Source organism: Nipponia nippon, unplaced genomic scaffold (assembly GCF_047370975.1).
Source record: "Nipponia nippon isolate SJK-2023a ecotype South Korea unplaced genomic scaffold, ASM4737097v1 scaffold_10, whole genome shotgun sequence".
In the NCBI taxonomy this organism is placed as follows: domain Eukaryota; kingdom Metazoa; phylum Chordata; class Aves; order Pelecaniformes; family Threskiornithidae; genus Nipponia; species Nipponia nippon.
This window is the reverse complement of record NW_028262291.1, coordinates 3,612,389-3,638,815: the sequence shown is the minus strand read 5'-3', so window position 1 is coordinate 3,638,815 and position 26,427 is coordinate 3,612,389. Positions and strand designations below refer to the sequence as shown.

Below are 26,427 nucleotides of genomic sequence, written 5' to 3'. Positions count from 1 at the left end.
TCGTTTTAGAACTAGCACAGGATGTTTCTGTAAAAACTGTGTTGTGTGAAAGCAATTTTCCATTTCTTTTAATGAAAAAGATATTTTTTGCCTGAGAATATTCAGTGGTTATATGTGATTATGACTATAATATTAATAAGCTAGTTGATCAAGTCTGAGGCTAGTAATGGAGAAAATACACCCATTTCTAGAGCAGATTTTCAGTTCTCGTTCACCTGGTCACCAAAGTCCAACGAAGAAGCATTGTCTAAATGAGTAAAGGTTACAGCACAATGTGCCAGACTTCTGTGGTGGAAAATTTATTGTTAATTAGTTAGTGTTAATTTTTGCAAGAAGAGTTTGAGGACTTTTATAGCTGCAACTGAAGTTTGAACAAAGGATCAGATGTTTGCAAGTTTGAAGCGGTTTTTTATTAATTTAATCTTATTTCCCATATTGTTCAGCAAGAGACTCATTGGAGATTCAGGGGGAGAAGTAACTGGCGCAGACACAAGACATGCTGTTGTAATGCACTTGTCTCTTCTGATCTTTTCATTCACCAGTTTCTGTCCTCGTGCTCTCATCTCTGTGATTTATATAAGTTTATCTACTTTGGATGAATATAATGCTTGCTTATTTTGTACTGGAAACGGCACAGAGCTCATTGTACCTGATGCATCTTACAGAGAAATCATTTCAGAATGGCTAAGATATCTCTAACTTTACCGCAGTTTGCAAGGTCATTGTAGCATGAATTGCGGCTGGTGGCTCAGTGTAATCCACAACATCCCAAAATCTCTGGGAAAACTCCCACAGAGAGCAGAAAGGTAGCTTGAGAGTTGCTGCAAACGTCTATGTCGTCTTTTTCTTGCTCTCCCATGTTACTCCACTCCTAACAAAAAAGGGACAGCTGTTACGAGATGCGTATGGTCACGTACCCTATGGAGCTGTTCCTAAACACAGGTGCTGCCGAAAAGCCTGGTCTTTTATACCAGCTATGGAAAATACAGGGTTATTTACAGCAAATATGGGAATTACCTGGCAGCGCCTGTGCTAAGGAAGGTAGAAGTTCTACACACATCAGATGTTCACTGAATACTTTCTCAAACCTGATTCATAGGTGGGATTGAAATTGGTATCAAACACTTTTTCAGCCTTCTGTGCTCTTACAGAATGTGGATGTTTTGAGACAGGCAAGGAATGCTTTGAAGCGTATCATTTTATATTGTATATTTGGCAGGGTGTTCTGTGATTCATAGCAAATACTGGGAAATGACAAAGCAATACATAATAAAGTGTAAAAGAAGCATCGGGTGGGTCTGAGTCTATGTTCCAGGAATATTAAGAACTTCTCTTGTCTCGAAATCCATGGGTTTCTGAACATCATCAGCTGTGGATACGGAGGAGAAAGGGCTGATTGGTTATATGGCTGTGTTGAAATATGTTGAGCACTTCAAGTCTTTGTTGTAGTGTTTTCTGGTCAGTAAATAGAAGAGAGTGGGTTAGTCAATGTTAGAAGGAAGCAAAGCTAGCAATTTTCACAATACTCTCCTCTTTCAGCTCCCAACAAAGAAATTAAGATGTGACTCTAGCTGAATTAGGACGTTAATGTGCTCTGTGCTTTTCATATTACATCTACTATCTTGCCATAAATAATTCCGAACATGAATTTATTTTGAGATTAAATTATTGTCCTTATTTAATATGATTAACACAAAATAGAGATTCAAGATTTTAAGTCTTTAAAATACTCTATGCCATATAAAAAGATGTTTTGTGTTCTGCAACGGAATGCTTTGACCTCTGCCAAATCGGCACAAGTTATAATCCCTGTGCATTTGTCATTACCAAAGTGGTTTGGATGACTTTACTTAGTATTAAATCCTGACATCATCTTTAAGTATAGAAATCAAACTTCTTGTAATTAAGATTGTATCAATAAAGTTCTCACATTTCACATCTTTTCCGGTAGTCATAATAAACCCAAATTGTATGATTCATTGCTTACCTTAAGTATTTGTTCTTTCCGATATTGCCAGGCTACTGATGTGTAAACAGAAATGTAAATATATGCTTGCGGATGGGTGATTGTTTGGGCTTGCACAATAGTACTGAATCATTTGAGCAGGTCTCCTTGCTCTGTACTATGGCCTTAACAAATGCTGCTCAGAAGTGCAGCTCCAGACCACAGGGAGCTTGTTTGGACTCAATGAAGCTTGCGATTTTCTGCTCTAAACATACTCCGTCCTAATTGTAATTTCTAAACTAACACTTTTCAGTTCACAGGTCCATTATGAGATATACAAAATATACAGATTCATAGTCAGTAAAAGGTGCTTCTTTTCTAATATCCTCTGTAATCTGCTGAAGTAACTAGGTTTTATTTAGTATGTGTGTGAAAGGAGGAAAAAGGAGAGAGGACTTTTACAGCACTTAAGCTATTCCTTCTAGAAGGTTGTTTCAGGCATTCTTCCAAATAAAAATGCAGGTTGTTATGCATACGAAGTTCCAAAAGTTGTTGCATTATTAGATGAGTATTTTACAGCTATAGATTAAAAAGCTGGAGTACATACCATTCTGCAGCTGATCGTGTTTGTATCAATTCCCATGTGTTCAGGGAGCGTGTGTGTGTATGCACGTGTATGTTGGAAAAAGAGAGCATACATGTGTAGAGAATTGTTATAAACATGCTAGTCGCTCCCATGAGACAGCTGCTTTTTTGGCTGCATCTCTGTATTACCCCATAAAAAGCTTCTTTAACTATTACAAATTGTTATTCAAGTCATTTACTGAGTTTGAGGATGCTGCCCCACGTCACAAGTGTGGCATCTTTTCTGAGATAATTACTTGAGAATTTTAAAGAAAAGCCAAGAACAGCAGCACAGATCTGCAGAGATGTGGGCGTTACATGCTGTGCCCATGAAATACGTAAGCATAGTTGCTGCCCAGATTTTATGCAAAGGTGATGGTGTTAATGAGCCCTGCAGTACCTAGGAAAGCAGGCAGCTTGTAGAGTCTTGCTTGGGGCAGCAAATTTCCCAGATACAGTAACTGAAACGAAGATTAACAAACTCATGGTGTTTGTGAGTTATAGAGAAGCCTGACTACTAATTCCGGAGAAGCATGACTTTCATATTAATAATGTTAATCTTACTCTGATAAGCTCAAGAAATGTTCCAAGGCTTTGGCCACGCCTTCCTCCTCTGCTGCTGCAGGCTGTTGTCCATGCTAACTCCTGCATGTCGCCATGAAGAACCTGGATTGCAGGTTCATGCAGTGCCCTCCCAACACTGAAGTTGGGTCGGGTTTCTTGGGGCCATGTGCAGTCGAGCTCTGACCATCTCTAGGGATGGATGGAGATTTGTAGCTTCACTGGGCCCTTTCCCTATCATGTGATCACCCTTATTGTTAAAGAATTAAGATTTTTTATTTTTTTTTTTAAATGTCTGGTCATAATTTCCTTTGTTGCAACTTGCGTATGTAGCCTCCCATCCTTTTGCTGTGCACCTGTGAGAAGAATCTGGCTCTGCCATGTCTGTACCTACTCAGTAGGTAGTTGAAGGCAGGAACGGGACCCCATCGTTTTCCTTCTCTTCTTTGGGCTCTATAAGCACGGGACTCTCAGCCTCTCCTTGTGCACTCGAGCCCCCTGACCATCTTGATGGTCCTCCACTAGACTTGCTCAAGTTTGTCAATATCCTTCTTGTGCTGGGGAGCCAAAACTGGGCACAGCACTCTAGCTGCGGTCTGGCAAGTGTCAAATAAAGGAGAAAATCGCTTCCCTAGACCTGCTGTCTTTGCTTTCTTACTAATGGAGTCCAGTATGCAGTTATCCTTCACCACTCAAGATGATCACTGACTTCGAACCTGTCCACCAGGACCCTCAGGTCCTTTTCTGCAGAGCTACTTTCTCTCCGGTCCATGCCCAGTTTGTGCTTGTGCTTGAGACTAGTCTGTCCAAATCCAGGACTTCATATTTGACTTTGAGTTTCACGAGGCTGCTCTCAGCCCATGTTTCCAGCCTGTTGAGACCCCTTGAAGTGGCAGCCTTACCCTCCAGCTTATCAACCATGCTCCTCAATTTCACATCACCTGCAAACTTGTTGGGGAATGAGATTTTCTCTGTCTCTTCCTTCCACATCATCCCTGAAGTTCAACCAAATGCAGATGGGTAGTTTGGTGAAGAGGAGTAACATGCTCTTAGGGTAAGATACAGCTAATTAAAATGCAATATCTGTCCTCACCTCATCATAAGCTTAGTGGCAGCTCTAGGTAGGAGGGAAATATTTTTCCTAATGGGCTAATTCTGTACAATTTCTGCTGCTATCTGCTGCTATCTGACCCAGAGACAGAGTGTTGAACTAGTTGCAGCAACAGACTGTTGTAATCTAGCTGCTATTTGCTATTAGAGCATGCTCCTCTGCATGTTTTTGTTGTTTGTTTTTTTGGGAGCATTAATTTAGTATCCATTCAAGGCTAAATTCTAAAATTCTTGCTTTATCTTCACTCTTTAGACAAGCAAATACTCCTCCTGTGTGGTTTAAAAAAAGGGCATAATGCTGCAGTATTTTCCTTCAATGTCAAAATGAATCAAATCTTGGAAAACTTTGCCTTCTATTGCTTGCATAAATGCACATATGCAAACACTAGTTTGCATTTTATCAGTCATACAGTCATTCAGTTTGTAGTGAAATTTTTACATGAAATCCTTTACCCCATCTATATACTTAAATAATAAGTGGAAACAGTACAGATGTATGTCAGGTTCAGAGGAAGAAAACCTCAGGTTTTCAAGACTACTTAAATAAGAATGATTCAGTAAATGAGATGCAGCACATAGGTACTTGAGGGGAAACCCACTACTTAAGTTTTCTAGCATGAACAAGCACTTGTTGAAGGAGAAAATGCCTACTGAAAAGGGGAAAACACCACGCCATCTATCGTCACCACCTAGGTAGGGCTGAAGGGAGCTGTGGGAAAGCTGAGAAGGGAGGCACAGAGGAGGGTGGGAGCCCTGCAAAGGGCTCATTGGCAGAAGGCAGGAACGTGATATGTTTCAGCTTGGGTGGCTCTGGGAGGAGCAAGTGTTGGGATTAAAGCGTCTTGATGAAATTGTTCCTTTTCTTTTCAGACACAGACAGTGAGTTTCATGGGGTGGATTTTCTGCCAGAAGATCTCAACGAGGCTCCAGAGGAGACAAGAATGAGGGTGAACAAGAAATACTCCTGTCTACCTGCTGAGGAGAAGGGGATCCACATTATCAACATCCGAGCTATTGAGGATATAGGATATGACCAGCATGAGAGTACAGTGAGTAAAGGACTTGCCAGATGTGCCATAACTGGCATACTGTGCTTTACCCCTTAGCGTATTTCTCATTCTTTCCATTCCCAGGATGCTCTGAAATCCTCTCCCTCCCTTTCTCAGAGGTGCTGTGGAGGATTGCCACCAGCCACAGTACATGCTAATGTACTGGGGTTTCTTCTTTGATATGAAGAAGAGAAGCAAGGGATCCTTGTTTAACCTGTAGCATAAAAAGGGGTTGGCTATTCTCAGAGTAATCAATCCGGCAATAAGGCTGTGGCAGCCTTCAAATCTCTTTGCCCATATAGAGTAGAACAGAAAAAAATGTCTGAAATTTCATGCGAAAGCTATTGTTAACATAGGTAACGTTAAACTAATATTCTGTAGCACACAATAGAGGTTAGATTTCCCGCGTCATTAATTGTGCCTTAGTTAAATTCTTTAACACCAGTTTTAAGGAAAGTTAGTAATATGAATACCCAACAGGATTAGGAGTTGGTTATGTCATAAACACATACAAAGGAGTTTATTTAGGTGAAGGAATTGAGGTGGAGTGGGCTATATAACAGATCTCGCTGGGGAAAGATGTACCTGAAAAAGCAATACTTGATTCACTGTGCTGGTGCTTAATTAGGATGGAGCATGGAAGAATAATTCTGTTAGAGCGTAAACATCCCTCCTGCTGTGGTAAAACTGAAATGTCTTTTCTGTGTCTCATTTGCAACCGAAGGGGCATGAGCCTTACGTGGTCGAAGTCAATGCAGCTCACTCTCTATTTCAGCGTAGCAGCACTGCGAGAAAGGATGTGGCCTACGAGTACCTTTCAGCATTAATACCACATCCTTAGAAGAATCTAACCGTTTCTTTCTTTAAAACAGGACCAACAGGCTTCTTTGAGTCTTTTGGCTGCGTCCCTTTCGCAGTAGGATATAGCTATTCTTATATATTAATAAATTTAGTATCCACAGTGCAGCACCCTTCTCCTAAATTATCTGTGCGTTAGCTTTTCAACAGCAAAGTTCAAAGAAATGGGAAGAAGCTCTCATTCGCTTTCTGCAGTGTGACCTGTCCCCTTCCCAGTGGCAGTGGCTCAAAGAAACAGAGAAACTAGGGATTTTCAGTGCCACTTTCCTCCGCCCAAGGCGTGCTCCAGGAGAAGAGGGGCTGTGGCCAGCACGTACTGATCTCTCCCGAGCTCCCCAAGCAGTTAGGAGCATCTGGCACACTCACTGCTGTCATCTTCAAGAGCCATCTTCGGTCCTGCCCGTTTCCTTTATTTATTAGTCTCCAGAACAGACCAACTTATTGCTGTCCCTCATGAAGTCAGTCCAGTGAGGGTAGGAAGTGGTTGGCGTCTGGGTCTTTTGCCTGTTTTATCTCCCTGCACTTATCTGAACATCTGTCGGTTCAGCCCAGTTTTTTGGAAATTGATGTTTAATTAATTAATAAGATCAACACATCTTTAAAAATTAAATACAATTAGTTATCTTAAAAGAAATCCCAGTGTTCCTGTATCTTGTTTACAACAACTATTTACTCTGAGGCAGCATTATATCCTGAAAATCCAGTTAGTTACTATTTCTTAATATTTTGTTTCTATACAAATTTGCATAACTGAGTTGCCTGCCACAAGCAGACTGTCAGCTTGCTTTAAAAAAAATGTTCTGAATTCACAGGTGCATGCCATTAATCATGAAGCAATCAGAAAATAATAGTTATTAATGGTCGTCTTCTATATTGTAGTTATGCTTAGGAACTACATAGGAATATCTAGATAGGGCACAAACACGGGCAGCTTGTGCCCTGAAGAATGTGTTATTGCCATGGCTAAATAAGACAGATGTGGAGCAGGGGAAAGAGGGAATAGGACAAAGAGTGAATTCCATGGTGGCAGCAAATGCTATATTGTTTTATGATATTTTTATGTATTTGGAACAAAGGGTTTAGGTTAAATGGAAAAGAGAGATGGGATCCTGAAAGAAAAGGAGAGAAAAACAGATAGCAAAGGCAGCTGTGGAGCAAAGCTGTGAGGGACTGAGGAGATGGGGACCTGCAGCCAACCTGGCCATGGGCAGACACGGGCAAGTCAGGCTTTGGAAAGCAATGGATGTTCAGGCATCCCACCCTCGGCAGGTGGCTGCTCCACGCACTGCTGGCCATCTCAGGCTTCTTGCTGTGTCTTATTGCTATGCGCTCATCTGATTACACTTTCTGAATTACTTCTTCAGTGCTCCTCCTCCTCTCTCCAAGCCCAGGAAGATGGGGTTTTGCTGCTTGAATTTGTTGTCCGAGTAAAAATCTTCCTGAGGCAAAAAGGGAAGAACAGACTGTCCCTTAAAGACACTGATTTATAGTTACGGTAGCTGGGACCTGCCCTCCCCAAAGCGATGTTCAGAGAAGTATGCAAATTGTGTAACGTTGGCAGGGTTTTGATGAAGTTTTGGCTATATTGGCTGCGATATACTCTACAGTAAGCTCAGAGGTTGCTCTTTTCATCCGGGGTTTAAAAATTGGACTGTCTTAGAAACAACTGTTTGCAAATAACTTGCATTCACGGTTTTACGTATGAAACAAGCAGAAGGTGTACACATGCAAAACGGGTTTTGACCAATATGATTTGCAACTGATGGCCAATTGCTATCACTTGGAGCACAAGTCCTTTTCCCTCTGTGGAGGCTTAACATTCTTCTGTAAAATTAAAAGCCAGAAAATGTCCCTGGTCCCTGAAAAGCCACTCCTGTGATGAGTATATTTTGTAAAAACAAATGCAAGTTACTAGTGAATTTTCTTTTTTTTTTTTTTTTTTTTAATGGTCTGTGCATCTCCAAGGGTAGAATTGTGATTTATGCATGAGAAGTGATATTGAAAGTAGAAATGAATAATTGTTTGTACTTTTGTATGTTTCTACGGTTGCCCCATGCAGTTTTCAGATAAATGCTTGGACATGAAATTGTGTTTTAAGACTTACATTTCTTGCATCTTGCAACACTTAACACAGCATTAATTCAAGATGGGAATAAAGCCTTTGCCACCATCAGACTGCAAAGCAACACAAGTTTTATAAGTGGGGAAAAAAAGTGATGAACTCAGTAAGCAATGAGCCCACTTCCCTGGCTACGGTCCATCTGCATTTTTGGCCGCACTTCATGACCAGCTGGCTCCCTTCAGTCTGTATCTGAGATGATCTCTTTCTCAGATGATACAAACTTGCAACGATAGATAAGAGAAGTGAGAAATGTTTGCATATGATATTAATCTATTTGTTAGCATTGAAACGCAGATGTCTTGGGTGGAAAAGGACAGATGATCTTAGTGGTGATTAACCCCCAAAGGAGAAAACCAAATCCACCAAGTAGATGACTTATGAACTAGTGTGCTGGTGATTAGATTAAATCCCAGTCATTTTATCTATTTCTTTCTGGCCAATAAAATCCCAGCTGGCTATCAGTAAAATTGCAGGTGTTAACTTGCAAAATTGTTTTGAGTAAGTAGCATGTGGGGGCTCTTTCCATTTGCGTGCTGTTTGAAGATGGGTCATTGTGTGCTCCAGGCAAGGAGTCCTTGGTACAAGGATATGGTCTGTCTGGTGTCCGTCTTAGTGTGTGTACTCATTATGCTTCTCCTCTCTCCTTCTCTCCCCCATTCCCTGCTTCCAGTTATTAAATTCCCTATCCAAAAATCCAGATGCTGACTGCAAATATGGACTCTACTTCAGGGATGGCAAAAGAAAAGTAGACTACATCCTAGTTTATCATTACAAAAAGTCCTCAGCAGGGAAGACACTCACCAGGAGAGTTCATCACAATGATTCAAGTGCCCGAAGCACCAAGCAGGACCAGCCCCTTCCCGGGAAGGGAGTGCAGCTGGAAATGGGGGAAAGCGAACCTCACGTGGATTACCATGAAGACGACAAGAGGTTTCGCAGGGAGGAGTATGAAGGGAACCTCGTGGAGGCTGGCCTGGAACTGGAACGTGATGAGGATGTAAGGAGCCATTTCAAATGGTTAAAGATAAGGAGGGTAACTGGTGGTCAAATCCTGGGAGATGCTGAGCCGTTCCTGCGAACCTGGCTCTGATCAAGGTTACACAAGCTCAACTCTTCCAGAATTTGATTTCAGTTCTGGCAGCAGCGTCCTCGCCCACTGATTTAATTCGCTTCACAGGAATGGGCCGTGGTGTTATTAATGCCCCAATGAGGTGAAGTTTCCTACTTTTCTTGGCCAGGACTCGTGGCACATTCACTGTTGCAACACAGCTTGTTGATGTCTTGCCGCATCTAGAAGTGAGGCTTAAATTGCTCTGAACACTAATCCCAGTTTGGTGGGTTTACAGTGTGCTGTGGTTTGGATCCACTGGTAGTTCCAGTTCTGATGAAAAATACCTGATACAGACAGTGACATTTTTATACCTCAGTATAGACTTCAAGAGAATTAAATTTGTTTGGGAGGTTCTGGTACATGCTCTAGCTCGAGCGCGTGGGTCTGTATTACAGTTTGCTCTTTCCATTCTTAGACATGAACAGTACAGCTTGTAACGCCTTTCACCTGTACCCTGAAAACAGTGTATTCTATTAAAAGACCATTAGACTATATAAAAAATGATGTGTGTGAAGTACTGCCAGTATGTGATTAGTAGAAACAGGCACAGCCGTATTAATTTCAAAGAAAGCTATTACAATTAACTGATCCAACCAATATGCCTGAAACTCCTGTGAGAAAGGGTAAACATTTCTACTGGTTTTATTTACAGGATCTAAAAGTTGAGATTAAATATCTAAACCTGTGATCGGAGTGTTTAAAAAAAAAAATAAATCTGCCACCTGTTATTCACAAATTACAGACATGTACATAATGATATATATATAAATAAAATATATATTTTGCATAGTATAATGCAAAAAAACCTTTCACTTCTCCGTCTCCCAGATGAAAATAAGCCTTGCTTTATGTCAAACCTGCAAGTTGTTGTAGTGAACTGGAAACTTGCCTGTGCCAAGTCATAGATATTTAAACCCTTTGCAAGATGGGAGGTCCCCACTTATGACATGTAATATGATTTCAAATGATGCAGGAAGGGCTCAGGGTTCAAGCCAGGACACCGTAAAAGGGAGAGAACCCTGTTCTTTCAGTACAAGATGTCAAACCAGATCAGGAACGTATAGAGATGAAAGCAAGCTGCAGGGATTTACATCAGCTTCCATATCCAGCACATCAGTGTAGGGGGAAAAACCTGCAATCACTTGGGCTTGAAAAGCATGCCACGAAGTTGCGTTGGAGGCTTTACTAATTGCAAAAGAGCAAAGGTTTCTTAAACAGATGATGTTTACTAAGTCGCTTAAACTCTCTTCAATAAAGTAAATTCAAAGGGGGTTTGGAAACCATGCCTTATGGGGAGGCTGGCAGTTATTTATGTCCTCCGAGTAACTGATTTCTAGAAAGCCAGTGCAGAATATAGCTGCGTGAAAGCTAGTTATTATAATAACTGCCTGAGTTGACACAGCAGCAAGATTAGAAAGATTCATTAAAGTTTCTTTCTGTTCTGTTTGCTGAATGCCTGCTAGTTTGATATCATTTGTCCCATGGCTTTGAAATGATTACTCCCGTGGAGTAAATATGGGTGTATGTGGGAGTGCCAGAAGCAAACCCCCATGTCCAGCCATCTAGAACAGAGCTCAGAGAACTAGAGGGATGCAAGCATATTACCATTAACATTTGTCTTTTTTTTCCCTTTTGTTTTGTTGAATTCTTCCTAGCGGTTTTCCTCATTAAAATGCGTAGTGTTTTAATGCAGATACTCACATCTGTATCTGAGGCTGCTTCTTTCTTACCGCAGTTCTGGTCCTTTGAGATACTGAGCAGCTCTTAGGAGGCAGCAGGGACTCTCTCAGCTCCATTAATTACAACGCACTCACGAAATCATATCATTTGGCTGGGTGCCTATGCTTCAAATTTAACTGGCTTAGTCTGTGTGTGTGTCCATAGTTATTAGCTTTTATTTCCCAAACAAATTTTATCTGTTTAACCTTGTGGTAATTGTTCTGGAAGACAATAGCATTTTTGAGTCACATTTTGTAGCAGCTCAGCACAGAGAGGTGTTCAGTGATTGTCCTGTTAGAAACTAGCTGTCTCAAATGAGATTTAGTGTGTTGGCAGTAATAGACTGTTCCTTAAATATGTATGAAACACAAGGGGAAAAATACTTAGTTTCCTCTCATCAGTAACCTTTTCTCTTGCCTTTTTTTAAGACTAAAATCCATGGAGTTGGATTTGTAAAAATACACGCACCGTGGAATGTATTGTGTCGAGAGGCAGAATTTCTTAAGCTCAAGATGCCCACAAAAAAGGTGAGTCCTAATTTTCTTTTTTCCTCTGGAAGGCATAGTTCAAACGTATGCTCATCTCTAAGCACCTTACAATGTAGACTTTTCCTCCCACAAGCATTTTTAAAATAGTTAACTAATCTGTACAGAAAAATGAGAGTCACAAACTTGCTTTCTTGCTTGGGACAGCAGAAAGAATAAGTGGAAGGAGGAATGGAAATCAAGAATTCCCAGCCGCTACCGCTATGTGTGCGCGATGCGAGTGATTTCACACAATGCCTCATCCTCTCAGTGTGTTTTAAAAGAAGAGGTTGCAATTGATGATGAAATCTATGTGTGCATTTTGGAGGTTTTTTCTCACCCGGAATGCTAGGCAGCTAAAAATGAACATAAGAGTAACAATTTGCATGTAGTGGTCTCGCTGGGTTTAGTGACTCTTCGTGTACATCATTAGTCATATTTGCAGGAGTTGGGACTACTCTACCACAAAATAAATTACCTTTCAGAATATTTGAAATATCATTAAAGAAATGACAGTATATTTTCATCAATTCTAAATCATCTGTGATAGATAGCTACCTGTTCAGTGAGCATAGCTTAGAGATGGATTAATATTTAAACACATACTAAGTGCATGTCCCAGACTGCAGAGGGAAGTCTATAATGGAGCCAGAGACAGTCTCAAAGCCCAGCGTCGTTTATTACAACGCTAAAACCACACTTTTGGTTTGGATTTCATATTAATCCCCATTATTGCCTCACTTACCACCCATTTTAATCAGAAGCACAATTAGATAAAAAAAGCCTGTTGTGATCCTGTGGTTAAAGCTGCATTCCCACAAAAGAAAAGTCAGGGTGGGCATTTTATGGGGCTTTTTTTTTCTGTGAAAGAGGCCACCTAAGCCTGCAGGCATTGCCTGGGAGAAGCGATGTGCCTGAGAACACCCTCAGACCCCTAAAGCCCTATTTGCAGCCAAGCATCTTGCAGTGGGAGCCCTGCCCTGGATCGGCACATCATTTTGGGGGCTCAGAGAGGGAAGCTCTTTTGTGACCTGCTAACACAATTCCCGCTTTTAGTACTACAGAACAGCAATAGACAATTCAAGATATTTTGGTTCCTTTATATGGAAGAGGGGAAACTCCTGAAACCTGCACAATATTCCCAGGAAAGCCCCCTGGGAGAGGAGACCACTTCTGTTGTTTTGCACAAGGGCTCCGTAGCTCCTGCTTTTCTTTGTCCCATTGCACTGAGAAAATAGTAAATGCCAGAGGAGCGGGTGTCTCAGGGGCCAGTGCTGAGTATATCTCTGCTGAACACCCCAGCCTGATTATCAAACATTTGATAATTTGATTTGGAATCAAACACAGGCCGTGCTTTGGCTCAGAGGAAAAGCAATAGGCTTCCTCTGCTTGCCTTGGTTTGACTTTCCCATCCATCTGTGTGTTTCTGAATGTTTTCAAGAAGGTAAGCTATATTCCTCGATAATATGTTCTGATGTATTTACTTCATTGATGGTTTATTCCTTGCAGTTCACTCTCTCTTATGGATAACCAAAAAGCAATAAGCTTTTACTGTTTTTCTCTTTGCCCACTCAGATGTATCAGATCAATCAGACCCATGGCCTTCTGAAAAAGATTAATTCTGTCATTCAAAAAATAACAGAGCCCATCCAGCCAAAAGTAGCAGAACACAAACCTCAGACGGTGAAGCGCCTCTCCTACCCCTTCTCCAGAGAGAAACAGCACCTGTAAGTGAAAGCTTTCTCTAAATGTCCATGTCAACAGGCTCCAGCCTTCCTGATAGCAGCTAAGGCACCAAAAGGTGAAAGGGAAAATGAACGCCAACTCTTTCTTAGTGATTACTGTAAAGAATATTTCCGTTTTGCAGTAAACTTACTTTTTTTTTTTTTTTTTTTGACTCACTGTTGAGGAGCGAAGCTTTGTAGAGCCCCTCTGTGAAATCTCTGTGCTGCTGTTGTGGTATATAATGCGTATCTATGTAACTATACGCATCAACTGTTAGACTGCCAAACAAGATTTATAATGTGGTTTACAATAGTCTTTTTTCCATGTAAAATAAAATGCTCAGTAAAATTCGTAGCCAGAGATGTGGGTTGATAAATTTCAGAATAATTTCATTCATCTGGTGTGGGCAGCTCACACTTGTACTGCCAACCAGGGCTTGACTTTGGAAATGCTGTGAAGCATTCTGTGATAGCTTTGCCATTGATTTCAGATCAGTAAGAATAGCTGTAAACGTGGGTGTAGGAAAAAATCATAAGGTGGGGCCCAGCCAAAGTTTTGACTGCCCTGGATCGCTTTGCTGCTGCTCTTCCTTGGCCGGCATCCCAGAGGAGCAGCTTTGAAGGCTGTGTTTCTGTATGTGCCAGCTGGAACAAATAACAGTCCTAGGGCAGGATTTCTTCACTGTACATACAGGGGTTTTCGTTTTTAATCAAGGGATGCAGAACACTGGAGTTGTGTGTGTTAGTTGGGCCAGTCAATGTATGTGACATTTGAAGTGTTCTTGGACTTGCAGGAAATGTATTTATGTATTTATTTGCATGTAGGATGTTCCTACAGCAGTTGAGCCTGGTGGCTCAGAGAAAGCCCCAAGATGCTCCTTGGCTTAGGCGTGGATGTGCCTTATGCTGTTTGCAGTGGTGGCTTTTTTCAGTGAGACCAACCTGTGTCTTTGCTGAATAAGAGAGGCAAGAGTGGCCTCACAAGGTTTAAGGTACAGACAAAATGTAAAGATTATTAGGAGAAACTCAAGGCCAGCAGTGGTCGGGAATTCAACTTAAATGAGCATCAACAGTCTCTTTGTGCAGAAAAACCTATAAATATATAAAACCAGTGAAACACAGAAGCAGCCTCTTTAAAATATGAGAGTTGGGATGGACTTTCTCCTTAACGAGGTTTCTACAAGCTATTCTTTAATGTTAGCTATGAGAGATCCCCAGGAGACATGAAAATATTGAAGGGGTCAACAAGAGCAGGAAATTACTGGCTTTTTTTTTAACCTAATGGGCTTCCTTCTAATCTTTTAACAGATTTGATTTGTCTGACAGAGATTCCTTCTTTGACAGCAAAACAAGAAGCACTATAGTAAGTACTGTATATAAATAATTTATGGTGGATAGTGCCTTAGTCACGGTGTTAATGGCCCCTTTGCCAGCTTTAGTACAAGGCCTGTTGCAAGTTTGCCTTTCTTAACCAAATGCCAGGGATCGCCTGTGACATCAGTTATTGAAATTATAAATAAAACATTTCCAGCTTTAGCTTATGTAATGAATAGTCTTTGATGCTAACACGTTGCTGCCTTTTGGAAAATCATTTGGATCTTCTTTCTAGTTCACAGTTAATCTGGGGCATAGTTTCTTAGTAGATGTATCACGGGCAAGGAATACGTTTAGATTCTACTGCTGGTTCTGCCACCAGCTACTCACACCCCTGTGACTCATTTACCTTTTTTTAACTATACGTTGCTCTTTTTATAAAATGCTGGGAAATCTCCCAAGACAAATTCCAATGAAATAGCCAGGTATTTACAGGGAATATTATTTATAGTTTTGGGGGGTAATTCTCTAGAATGGTGTAAAAGTGTTGAGGTTTATGATTTTTATTTAACATTATTTAACATTATTTATGATTTTTATTTAACATTAAAGTTTACATGAAGCGAATGCAACAAGGAGAGAAAATTGCATCTTGTTCTGATTGTTTATGCCTCTGGTCACCTCTATTACGCTAGCAAATGTGACGTACACGTACACAGCACTGAGGCTGGGCTGAGCCATTACTGCCTTCGTGTTGGAGGGTCTCTCTGCTCCTTCAGTGCTAGCACGGGACTTTTCCTCTCGGAATTAAACTTCTGCAGTTCCCTTACAGAAATGAAGCCTAATACAGGAATTACGATATCACAAACTACATTTGAGTGCTTCCTTGTGACTTACAGAACAGAAAATAGAGTGGGGGAGAAGGTGTAGCCTCCTTTATAGCCACTGAAGGGGGAACTGAAAGGACAGCTCGTGTGACATCCAGGGCAGTTGGAAGGGACCATGCCAGGCAGCACTTGCTGCAACACTTTTCAAAGTATAACGTGGACTCTTTGCCCCATTCCACTGCTGCTAATCGGTGCTTTGGAATGCGACTGTGAGCATGCTTTTATCTTATATTTAACATTAGCCTTTTGGATGCTAAGTGGTTTCAAAAAGAGCTTATATCGCAATTATAGCTGTCTTTTATTGCTACGGTGATAAGGGGTGTTAGATGTCCAGCTTCCCTTTCCTGCTTTGAAATTCCAGTGTGTGGACCCCATGATGTAGTTCCCCCGTAGCTTGAAGTGCACTGATTTGATGTGAGCGCAGGTTATCAGGGCTAGGTGAGTTTGACCAGGGAAGGCAGATGCAGCAGCACGGAAATGGAAAAGAAAAAGGCAAACACTGAATTGGTTTATTTGCAATAGAACGTTTCCTTTGAGATTGAGAAAAAGCATTGCTTTTGTTTGTAGCCTTTCTTTTATGGATATATAGTAACAAAAACTTGTAAGTACAAGAAACTTAAGGGAGCAAATGAAGAGTTAAAATTCATGACAACAAGCTGTCTGAGAAGGGTAGGAAGACAAAATGGTACCATAGGACAAGAGGGTGAGCAAGCCTAACTGAAAAATGGACTGAAACAAAAGGAGCAGAGGCTGGGAGGAAGAGGAGGGATGGGGTTTTTTTAAACCACTCAAGGAACACGGGGCATATGACAATAATGCTGGTAGTATGTTGCTTTGTTTGAAATCCCTGTAAATCACCTGGTAATAAAAGACGTATTGAATGTGTCCCAGCATCATTTTATCCTGCATGCATTTCTCTTTGTATTCTTGTTTCTTAGAGTTCTGTCCTGCCTCTTTCATATGTATTTTTAAACCACAGTGCAAATATTGACCCCTCCGCCTACTGCAAAATGAACAGGAATCTAGTCACTCCCTGTGAATCTTTGATGAATAGAAACTAAGCCAAAGACCTTTTGCTTATTTAAAAAAAAAAAAAAAAAAAAAAAAAACACCACCACATTGTATAACTGGAAATCTCTCTGTGACAGCCCTTTAACTCACTGGCATTAGAAGACAACAGGCAGATGAGCTGTGGGGCTTGCCTCCTTTGCCCTTGCTCACTTCCCTGCGTGAACTGAGCAAGCAGCAGCCGAGTTAGCACACGGATTAGCGAGCATCCCCAGGGAACCGGTCCGTGACCTGCCAGCCAGGCAGGCAGTGGGCAGCAGGTGCTTTTGCCCATTGTTTTCCTCTGCTGCCCGCTCCCCTGCCAGCCTTGCCTAAGAGCATTGCCGCACTGGAGCGGCGCGGGGCAAAAGCTTGACCGCTCGGGTGGCCTGCTGAGATGTGCAAAGGTTATTTGACAATAAATGCAATAAATCGTAAAATAAATACATCTGTTTTGCCACTGAGGTCACGCAAGCTCAGAAATTTTAAGGTCAGCCTGTGTTAGTCCGGTTTCTGATAAATGGCTGCGTGCTGCATACACATTATGAGGCTGAAGCTCTGCTGAAGTCCGTGGGGCGAAGCCAGCTCGCACCATGGGAGGCGAGGGAGGAGCTGGCCCAGCACACCACCTAGGCTGGGTAGAAGAGGGCTTCTGATCTTTGATCGATGTCTAACATGAGCAAAAATAGCGTTCCTGTTGTGCGAGTGGATAAATGTAGCCCTGTTTCCCCAATCAATTATCCTGATAGCTGGCTATTTAGTTAAGCCTTTCTCTCTTGTACAGATAACTCGGCATGGAAATCTTTAAGCCTTGCTCTCCTGAATACCGGGACTTTTATTAAAGAATGATGACTTCATCGACATCTTGGTTTTGCCAATATTTGAGCTGTACACAAAAAAGATTGTGCTTTTCCCTGGCAGTATCTTAACTAACCCTTTCCTTTCTTTTATTTTACTTCTATAGGTTTATGAAATATTGAAAAGAACGACATGTACCAAAGCAAAATATAGCATGGGTAAGGAACTTTATTTAGCTTTAAGGTCGATATCGTTTTCAGGTATTGAAAATAATTGCAAGTTGTAACTGGCTGTGGAGTTTAGGTTTTTCTCCTGCTCTCTAACTTGATGTATGTGGATATAATTGTTTTATTTGGAAATTTAATTTAACTAATGCAACTGTTTGGAATTTTTTCAAATGTGAATTTATAGATTCGACTCTAAATTAAATGGTAAGTGAGTATATAGCCCTTGCAGATGTTAGTTAGGTCCTTTGCAGTAGGACTGGATGTGATATAAACCAGTGAATAATGCGTGTTCTGCGCTGGTTCAGTTTTACACTCGCTGAAGTGGATGAAATTCATTACCATGAATTTCAAGAACTGCAGTGAAAGTCTACGGATTGGCCCATTCCTTTTACGTAGTAACCTCACGTTTTTATCGTGGGATGGCTTTTCAATGACTTCAGTGAAATGGTCTTAACTGATGACTGCCCAAAACACTGTCCTAAGTGGAACTGAGATTAACCCGGTGGAACGGCCAAGGACTAAGGCATGCACTGAAAGCTGGCCCATCTCTTAGCCCTCAAAACAGTTGTTGCAAGTCAGCGGGTGCAAAGTTTATACTGCCATGGCCAGTAATTTTCAGATTTCAGCCTTAGGGCTTGTGCTCTAAGAACTAAATTAAAATACAGGTAAACATGAACTGCAAATCAGGTCACCTTAAAGATTTGTTGGCAGATTTTCCTGTTCAGCTGTTACACACTTTATTTTATATGTATAGTGACATATAGGTATATAGTTGACTGTGGGACCAAAATTAACAAATAGTTAATGGTAAACCAAATTATATAGAGCTGAATTCTCTCATATCCAAGCTTCTTAACAGACAAGCAACAGAAACAAATTAGTATGAGAAAAGTGCATGAACATGGGAGAAAATGTTTGATAACTGTTGGAATCTGTTATAGCATTCATTTGCCTATAAGCAGTTAAATAAAACAAAGGGAACTTGAATTACAGGTAGTTCTGTTCAATATTGACCCATCAGCTGCTTAGAAATACATCAAATAATAGAAGAATAAGTATGCCAGAAATTATTTCCATGCTTTGACTTTTCTGTTGAAGTAACACCATACAATGTACAATCGTTGAGTCCTTATATACACTAAATTTTGGTGTTCAGCCAGTATTAACAGAAGTACTGCTTCCCTGTAGCATGGGAAATTAAATTAATCTGTGACTTTCAGGACCCTTTTCGAGTCTGGTGCTGGATCATTTTCGTTGGAAGTTACATTTGCACTCTTGAAAGAGGAAGGTCATACAGCTCAGTTTGAATTCCTGCCTTGGAGTTGGTTACTCACTTGATTATTTTTTTTTTCTTTCTTTCTTATTTTTTGGTCCAGAAATTGGAAACACATTAGAGATTAGTTGAATAGCGCAGAGGCTAAAGGGAAGTGAAGTGTTAGGATTCTTGGATTGTTCTTCTACCCGAGACTGGCAAGGTCACACAGTATACCTAATAAAAATGTCATTAGGCCAGCCTGTCCATGGGTATACACAGCATAACTCAATCGGGTCCTTTGTGTTCCAGCGCTGGAATGCTGGGTTACAACCCAGCAAAGGTTGCAAACAGATCTGAGCAAACACAGATAATGCTGAACGTTTCTGCCCAGCAGGAAAAAGGCGGCCGCCCAGTGAACACTGCAGTCTTTGTTATTTATTCTGCGGATTTGTGAAAATGTGAATCTGTCTTCATTGTTAAATACTGATATGTAGAAGGGTACTATGTAGCTCTTTGGTCGGTCACACAGCCCTAGAAAAATAATTTATCTGCTCCCTAGTTGTTTCTGCCAGAAGCATGGAAACATTTGCAGACAATTCATAGTACTGTACAATCTTAAATAGGACTTTGAAAATTACTGATACTACAGGATACTGAGCACTCCTGGAGCAGTTCCTCCAGCAGGTGATTAGTATCTCAGAAATGTTAATGAACTTGAAAAATTCTCAAGAACAATCAAAAATGTCTCGGTGAACCTACAGTGAGCTGTTTCCTGGTTCAGAGTTGCTGTTCCTTCAAATCCAGCGCCACACTCTTTTCTTAGCAATGAACTTGATGGCTGACATGGAGCACACTGTAGCACATAATTTTTCTTTTCTTATTCCAAGTCTTTTAAATCCTCCACGATGCCAGTGGCCAGATTTCTTTTTTTCTTTTTTTTTTTTTTTAATTGGCATTAGTCAGCTTAGCTTTGCACAAAAACAAATACTTGACTTAGCTCTGATTCAGCACCCAAGACTGGTTCATTGAATCCCCAAATGTATCTTCATGGATTACACGACACCTTCAGACGTGGGTAATACTCCATAATTGGAAGTAGCTATATTAATGCCAGCAGCTGCAGCAAGAACATTGGAGAAGTAATGTGCTACAGCCCTCAGAGGTTCAGGTCCAGCCGAGTGACCTTTGGGAACGGTGCAGCGAGCTGCAGTGTCGAAGAGCCCCTCGCTGTTGTGCTCCTCCAGATTCACACGTTAACTTCTCCCCCCGGGACCCATGCTCTGGCCCCAAGTTAAGGAGCGATACCCCACCTGGGAAGGCAGGACTCCTCAAAGTCCCTTATGCCGCATACATTATATAGATGAAGCATTAATTGCTTTCAGCCTCATGCATGTCACTAATAAACGGATGTGTAAACAGGGAAAGGAGAGGGAAGAAAGAAGGACACTACCCTTTTAAATAAAAGACGAAAATGTGGTAAATATGGTAAGTATTCCGCCAAGGTCTTCGCAAAGGCTTTCCCTACAATTTCTCTAATCAATCTGAAATCTAAATTCAAACTTTGTGTGGATGATGCGTGCGTATGCGTGTTCCCATATGCCATCAATTCCAGCCATATTCTTCTTGTGATCGAGCCTTCTGCTACACACTTTCAAATCTGCAGGCTTGCCCTTAAATCAAACTGACTTTTCAGAAAATGTAATTTATTTTAATGACTAATTTCAAGTCATTGGCTTCTAATTCTTGATTCTCAAATATATATGACTTCCTCTTGCTCTCTGCAGTTTCCCATTTCATAAAATGAGTCATGTTTAATAACCTATATGATTAAAAATGAAACTACATGGAAAGGAATGAGATGGCAGAAAAATCATTATCTGACCAAATGACTGTTATTTTGAGGGAAATCTCCAGGAAGGATGATAAAGTGAGACTGTCTAACCTCGAAATCGTAAATAACTATTATGTCTTTATTTTTCAAGGGATCACCAGTCTGCTTGCCAATGGAGTTTACAGTGCTGCATATCCTTTGCATGATGTAAGTGATGTTGGAATATATTTTACATGTCTACTATCTGACACCAAGAAATCCTTAATGTGTTACGTATTAATGGCATCATCCCAAACACAAGTGTTCGGATCCTGACTCCCTGCTCACTTGTATCACGATTGCAGTAACTTCTGCAGGTGGTTTCCATCACTCTGCTCACTTTTAATGAATTCCCCACCTCTGTTCTATGTTTGACGACCACAAGTGACATTTGAACGTAACATTAGAAGAGTTGTTTCGGTGGCTTAGCAAACGAAATGCTTCTGTTACTTTCTGACCTTCTGCTCCCGAGGTCCTTGGCATCGGTGCTAGGAAACATAGTTATTCCTGGCATACCAAGTGGGTAGGTCCCTCATCCACATCCCCCTGGCATCCCCCTTGCAAGTACAGAGACATCAGTGGCTGTGTGTCCGAGCGATTGATTGCCACTAGAGGGAAAACCATAAGCAAGAATTTCAAGTGAGGTATTTTATGGGACTGGATGTGACTGCAGACCTTCTTACTGGTGAAATCTCCTTTTGAGCAGTTCAGTAAGATGTCAAGAGTGTGTTTGACTACAGTGTTCACTGCGAGGATTAGAGGGAGGTAGGGAATTTGGTGGCGCTCATAGCCGAGCTGGGGATCCCCATCCTGCCAGAGGTGCACAGCAGTTGGATGCTGATGACATCTTTACTGAGAGGTTCAGGGTACGACTAGAACTGACAAACACACTCTCTTAGCTAGACCCTAACAGAAAGGCTTGACAGATGTCAAGGGGACATGGCAGTCGTGCTGCTCACGATGTGCTGGCTGTGTGAACATACAAGGCTGTCGAGCCTGGCGCTGGTTTTCCAGCGTGGGATGTGAAGATGAAGCGTGTCTTCCTAGTTTTCTGCTCCCCTCACTCACACTGGTTTTACATGGGATTGCGAGTGCTTTATCTCAGTGTAACTGAGACCAGAACAGCCTCTTTATCTGCTTGATATTTATCATAAATGTCAGGCACTCTTAAACTACAACAATATCGCTTAGAAATCCAGAAAGGTTAAATAAACTTCTCTGCATGTACTTGTCTCACATCTTTAGACAGCTACTGATAGTCTTGTATGTAAGTTATTTATTGTCTTAGTTTACTCCTTTATCGTATTTAAAAATAACTCCGAATTAAAACCTCAAATCTAATCAGCCCTGAGTGTTTGGAGAGTCTGGATAGGGATCAGCTCTCTCAGCTGGTCTCGTCTCTTTCAAGTGGACTGAGCTGAACCCCAAATACTGTGGCAATACCACATCCTTTCCCTTGACATTTTTAGGCCACCTTTATCACTTATTCATTCCTTTTTCCCCAGTGACAGACATTATTACTCTTTCTTAATGTGCCTGACGACAGAAGACAAAGTGTGCTATGACAAATGAACTCCTAAAATACTGCATTATTTTACAGATTGCTTTTTCTGTTTTTGATGCATTAAGTGAGTGGGATACATGGGTATGCAAGATGCATAGCAGCTCTGGGCGCGACTCACTGAATGACGCAGATTTTCTTTTTTTAAAGGGTGACTATGAAGGTGAAAACGTTGAACCTAATGACAGAAAAGTAAGTTGATATAAAGGGGGTTTAATATATTTGCAAGAGTCCCAGCCTGAAGAGTCACCTGTTGGAATCTGGATGTTTGCCAAGATTTCACAGAAAATACCGCAAAAAGGTGCTAAATGCCAAGCAGTGGAAGTACAGAAGTACTTTCCAGTGTTTAAATTTGCCCAAATGTGGTATGGATATGTATAAATTACCAAGCTCAATAATGATACATTTCTTGCCATGTTGGTAAGAGTATTGACAGCATTTATGTGTAACTTCTCCTAAAGTTCAGAATATGTAATCTCAGGCCAGCTCTGATGAGAATATGCTCAGTCATATTCTGGTCTCCATATCTGACATAAATCCTGCTTCACTCCACGGCGAGCTCCGGTCTCGGCACTGCAGCCTCTGCTGAATTCACGTGCTGCTGATCTGGAGCGTGAGGATCAGAACTGGGGGGGAGGAGGGAGGCAGTTGAAAACATAAGGATAAAACGTATTGGGAAAGATAAAGATTCGGTATTTATTAGAAATGAGACATTCTCAGCAAAGCTTTAATGTGCGCTGTTCAGCCAGAAACTGCCCTGTGGATGTATACTGATGCATTGCATCGCTTGCCACATAAGTCTGTGGTTTAAATTGTGTTTTTCTTGTCTGTATACTGAAAGACATTTGCTCACTGTAGTAAAATGAGTAGGAATTATTCTAAGGAAATACTTTGCATAAGAAAAAGCAAGTTTTTCACCCTTTGCAGAAATGTTGATTTCTTAAATGCAGAGCGCAATTACTACGTACTCCCGATCACACTTCTCTAAAGAAGATAGGCTTTTTTTCTGTGTATCAGGCAAAAACTGAAGTAGAGAGGTTACGACCAGTTCTCTCAGGAGCTGCTGCTAAATTTGGGTGCTGTATATGTTGGGCTTTCAGACTTGAAACTGTGCGTTTCCAGTTTGTTCCATGGTCATGTCCCCAAAGAAATGCTGTGGACGTTCAGGTTGTAGGAAAAGCAGATCTAAAGCCCTTCAGGTTGGTCATGTAAAAATAGGCACCCAGAATTAAAGGTCTGCTGGGCCTTAATGGTGCAAATGGCTCATCAAAAGACAGCAACTGTTATTTCCTCCCCTCTATTGATTTGTGTTAAAAATACCACATACCTGTCATTTCATTATTAAGCAACACATTGCTCAACTAAAAATAGGTTGAAAGTCCATGTTTTCTCAAAGCGTCTGGATTATCATCTTTATTACTAACTTTTCAAACCTCACAAATTCACTCATTTCACAAGTTCACTGTGTGTTTGGAAATGTTTACCTTGGCTTTTGACTTCCAGTTCCCTCAAATAATCTTTTGGTGTGTTTTGGCATGTCTCTTCTGGTTTCTTGAAGCTTTCTTTAATCTAATCCAGTGCTAGGCCAGGCTCGTGCCTTTTTTAACAACAAAATTAAAGATTTGAGACATAGAAATGAAGTAAATATTTAGGGCTAGTGCGCTGATCTCCTCTAATCATGTCTTTGAAGCTGTGCTTTGAATATCAGGCTGATAAATGTCAGGATAAATGAGATAATTCATGTGTACTTCAGGCACAAATTTGGTTTGAAGTGTTGTACAAAACTGAAACATGGCACTGATGCAAAATCTCCATAGCTTTGTATTTGCCTGACCAGCTTAGATCACAGAAAAGGAATCTAATTTCCAGCACAAACTTAGCTTGCAAAAATGAAGTAAATAATAAAAGAAAGGGACTTAGCTAGTGCATGTTGAGGATGTTGAGGTGTCCCAAATCATTAATTGTTTCCCAGACATAGGCAGCTGGCCTTAAACTTTTGGAAGATGCGGTTGAAAGAAACCGATAGCAGAACAAAAATAAGATTTGCAAGAATGTTGCTGTTTAATAAAGGCCTGCCTTTAGGTTTCAGTTTCTGTTCTTACTATTGTAAGGACACTAATAAAGACTAATGATTTTGGGTTGCGGAGGGGAAAATCCACAGTCCACTTATATTTTTTGATGTCGTATTTCTGTAAAAGTAAAGAAGTTGTATGTTTTGAATGACTTGAACCATTTGCATGAGAAGTACAGCAGTTCAGCTTGGAAAGTTTGTGTTAATGATTTGGCAGGAGAATTGCACAACTGCTCTAGAAATGCTGTTGGCTGTATGACTTCTCTGTGATAAAACGTGAGAAGTAGGAATGGGTGCGGGCAGCAGCGGGACTGCCAGCCTGCCCTTCCTTGCTTTGCTGCATTTCGCTGGAGAAATGTAGGAGGCTGACATGTCAAGTTTCTCATGATAAAATAGTCTACGGATTTAAGCAATAACATCCTGCTTGGTCTGTTCTTCTATGAACAAGATTAATAATGTTGCCCTCCCTGTAATGATAACTGGTTTAGATCTTGGCTCCCCATTGCAGTTTCTTCCACAGCTGAGCTGGTTGTGCAGCCCTCACCCGCCGGTGGAGGTTTGTGTAACCGAGCTCTGAAATTTTCTGCCTATTTTTTTTCCTTTTTAGCCAATGTTCAATGAAAAGAAATACCTTGGCGGTAATCAGTTAATGCTCTCACATTTGAGAGAGCAGTAGAAGAGGAAAAAGGAAAAAGATGATGTTGTTGCTAGGTGAATTAATGAAATCAGAAGTGACCATCAAAGCATCTCCTTGAAATACCGGTAGTTGGTCCAGGAGCATCCTGCTACCCAGCTCATGTCACTGGGTTGAAGCAGGGAGAGAAGCAGTAAAAGGAGACCTGACTTCACAAGGAGATGTAAAGCTTCTCTTCCCCTGTCCCGCAGAGGAGGTGATGGCTGGGTGGCCAGTGAACACGCTTCGTCTTCTCCAGTATTTTTTGCACACGCACTGATTTTTTTTGTTCACTCTTAGCTGAACTGAATTAAGAGGAAAAATCAGATCTGAGAAGCGTTATTTATATATTTTATGAAGTAAAGGATAAGTTGAAGGTCTCAGAGGAACCTATTTTTGTGAGGGATTTAATTTTATAAATCACTAATGAGGATCATTGTTTTCCTTGGCCCGTATCCTAACCAAAAGGATGAGTGGAAATCATCGTGTTCTTTTAGTTTAAAGCCGAAAAACTCTTAAATGTAGGCTTTGAGGCACCTCTGCACAGCACCTCTTGACGGATGCTGAATATTATAGTTTGTGTAGCGAAAACAAACCAGTTTATTCTAGCTTTCTTCTGTCTTGTAACTCAAAGCATATTCATCTTTCACATCCATTCTGCTCCATACCTCCTATGGATCATAAAATCAGGACTACTCTCCCTGTCCCTGCTATAGTTATCCATCAGTCCAGTTGCTGAAGAGCCTTTTAACGTGCTAGAATTCATCACTGTATTATAGCATGCCAAATCATCAAATTTGTTTTTAATACTTAATGCAGACTGCGTGTATTGGCAGATTATGGGTTGAAACCACAAAGTGGTGAGACCAGATCCACAGCCTGAACTCTGCAGTTTGCTGGGACCAAAGGAGAAAATGCTCGTGTACGCAGTGCTTTAGCTTTTGCCTTGCCTTTCTGTTTTACAGCTCCTGTGTGAGGAGTGGGCGAGCTATGGAGTCTTTTATAAATATCAACCAATTGACCTGGTGAGGTGAGAGTTCAGCCCTTAACGTCGTGTTTCCACAGGCAGCACTGAAGCTGTGCACAGCGATGCTCGTGCGGGCGTCCCTGCGGGGATACTGGCCTCGGTGCCACCCCAGGGGACTCCGGAGAATGGAAAGTTCACTGGGGGAAAAGTTTTCTGTGGGTTTAGAAACACGCTGATGTATCCCACCTAGTGTGAAAGCTTGCAGGGGACATATTTTTGATGAATTTTGTTTGCTTATGGTGAGAGCTGAGACTCTTTGAAGAAAATGAGGTGCTTTTTTAAGAGGATTCGCTCACAGAAGATCCAAAGATACCAATTTACACAGCAGAAACACGGGGGAAAAAATTACT

The 26,427-nt window shown here is 41.1% G+C and overlaps 1 protein-coding gene across 1 annotated transcript in view; it reads left to right on the top strand.

Annotated features, from left to right (window-relative positions):
• ANO1 (anoctamin 1) overlaps positions 1–26,427 on the top strand; it is an 82,967-nt gene that overhangs the window by 29,582 nt on the left and 26,958 nt on the right. The window contains exons 2-11 of the mRNA XM_087742779.1: positions 5,111–5,289; positions 8,940–9,266; positions 11,528–11,626; positions 13,199–13,350; positions 14,656–14,710; positions 17,560–17,611; positions 20,295–20,360; positions 20,858–20,913; positions 22,457–22,498; positions 26,016–26,080. Coding sequence (XP_087598905.1) covers positions 5,111–5,289; positions 8,940–9,266; positions 11,528–11,626; positions 13,199–13,350; positions 14,656–14,710; positions 17,560–17,611; positions 20,295–20,360; positions 20,858–20,913; positions 22,457–22,498; positions 26,016–26,080 — 1,093 coding nt within the window. The remainder of the gene's footprint in view (positions 1–5,110; positions 5,290–8,939; positions 9,267–11,527; positions 11,627–13,198; positions 13,351–14,655; positions 14,711–17,559; positions 17,612–20,294; positions 20,361–20,857; positions 20,914–22,456; positions 22,499–26,015; positions 26,081–26,427) is intronic.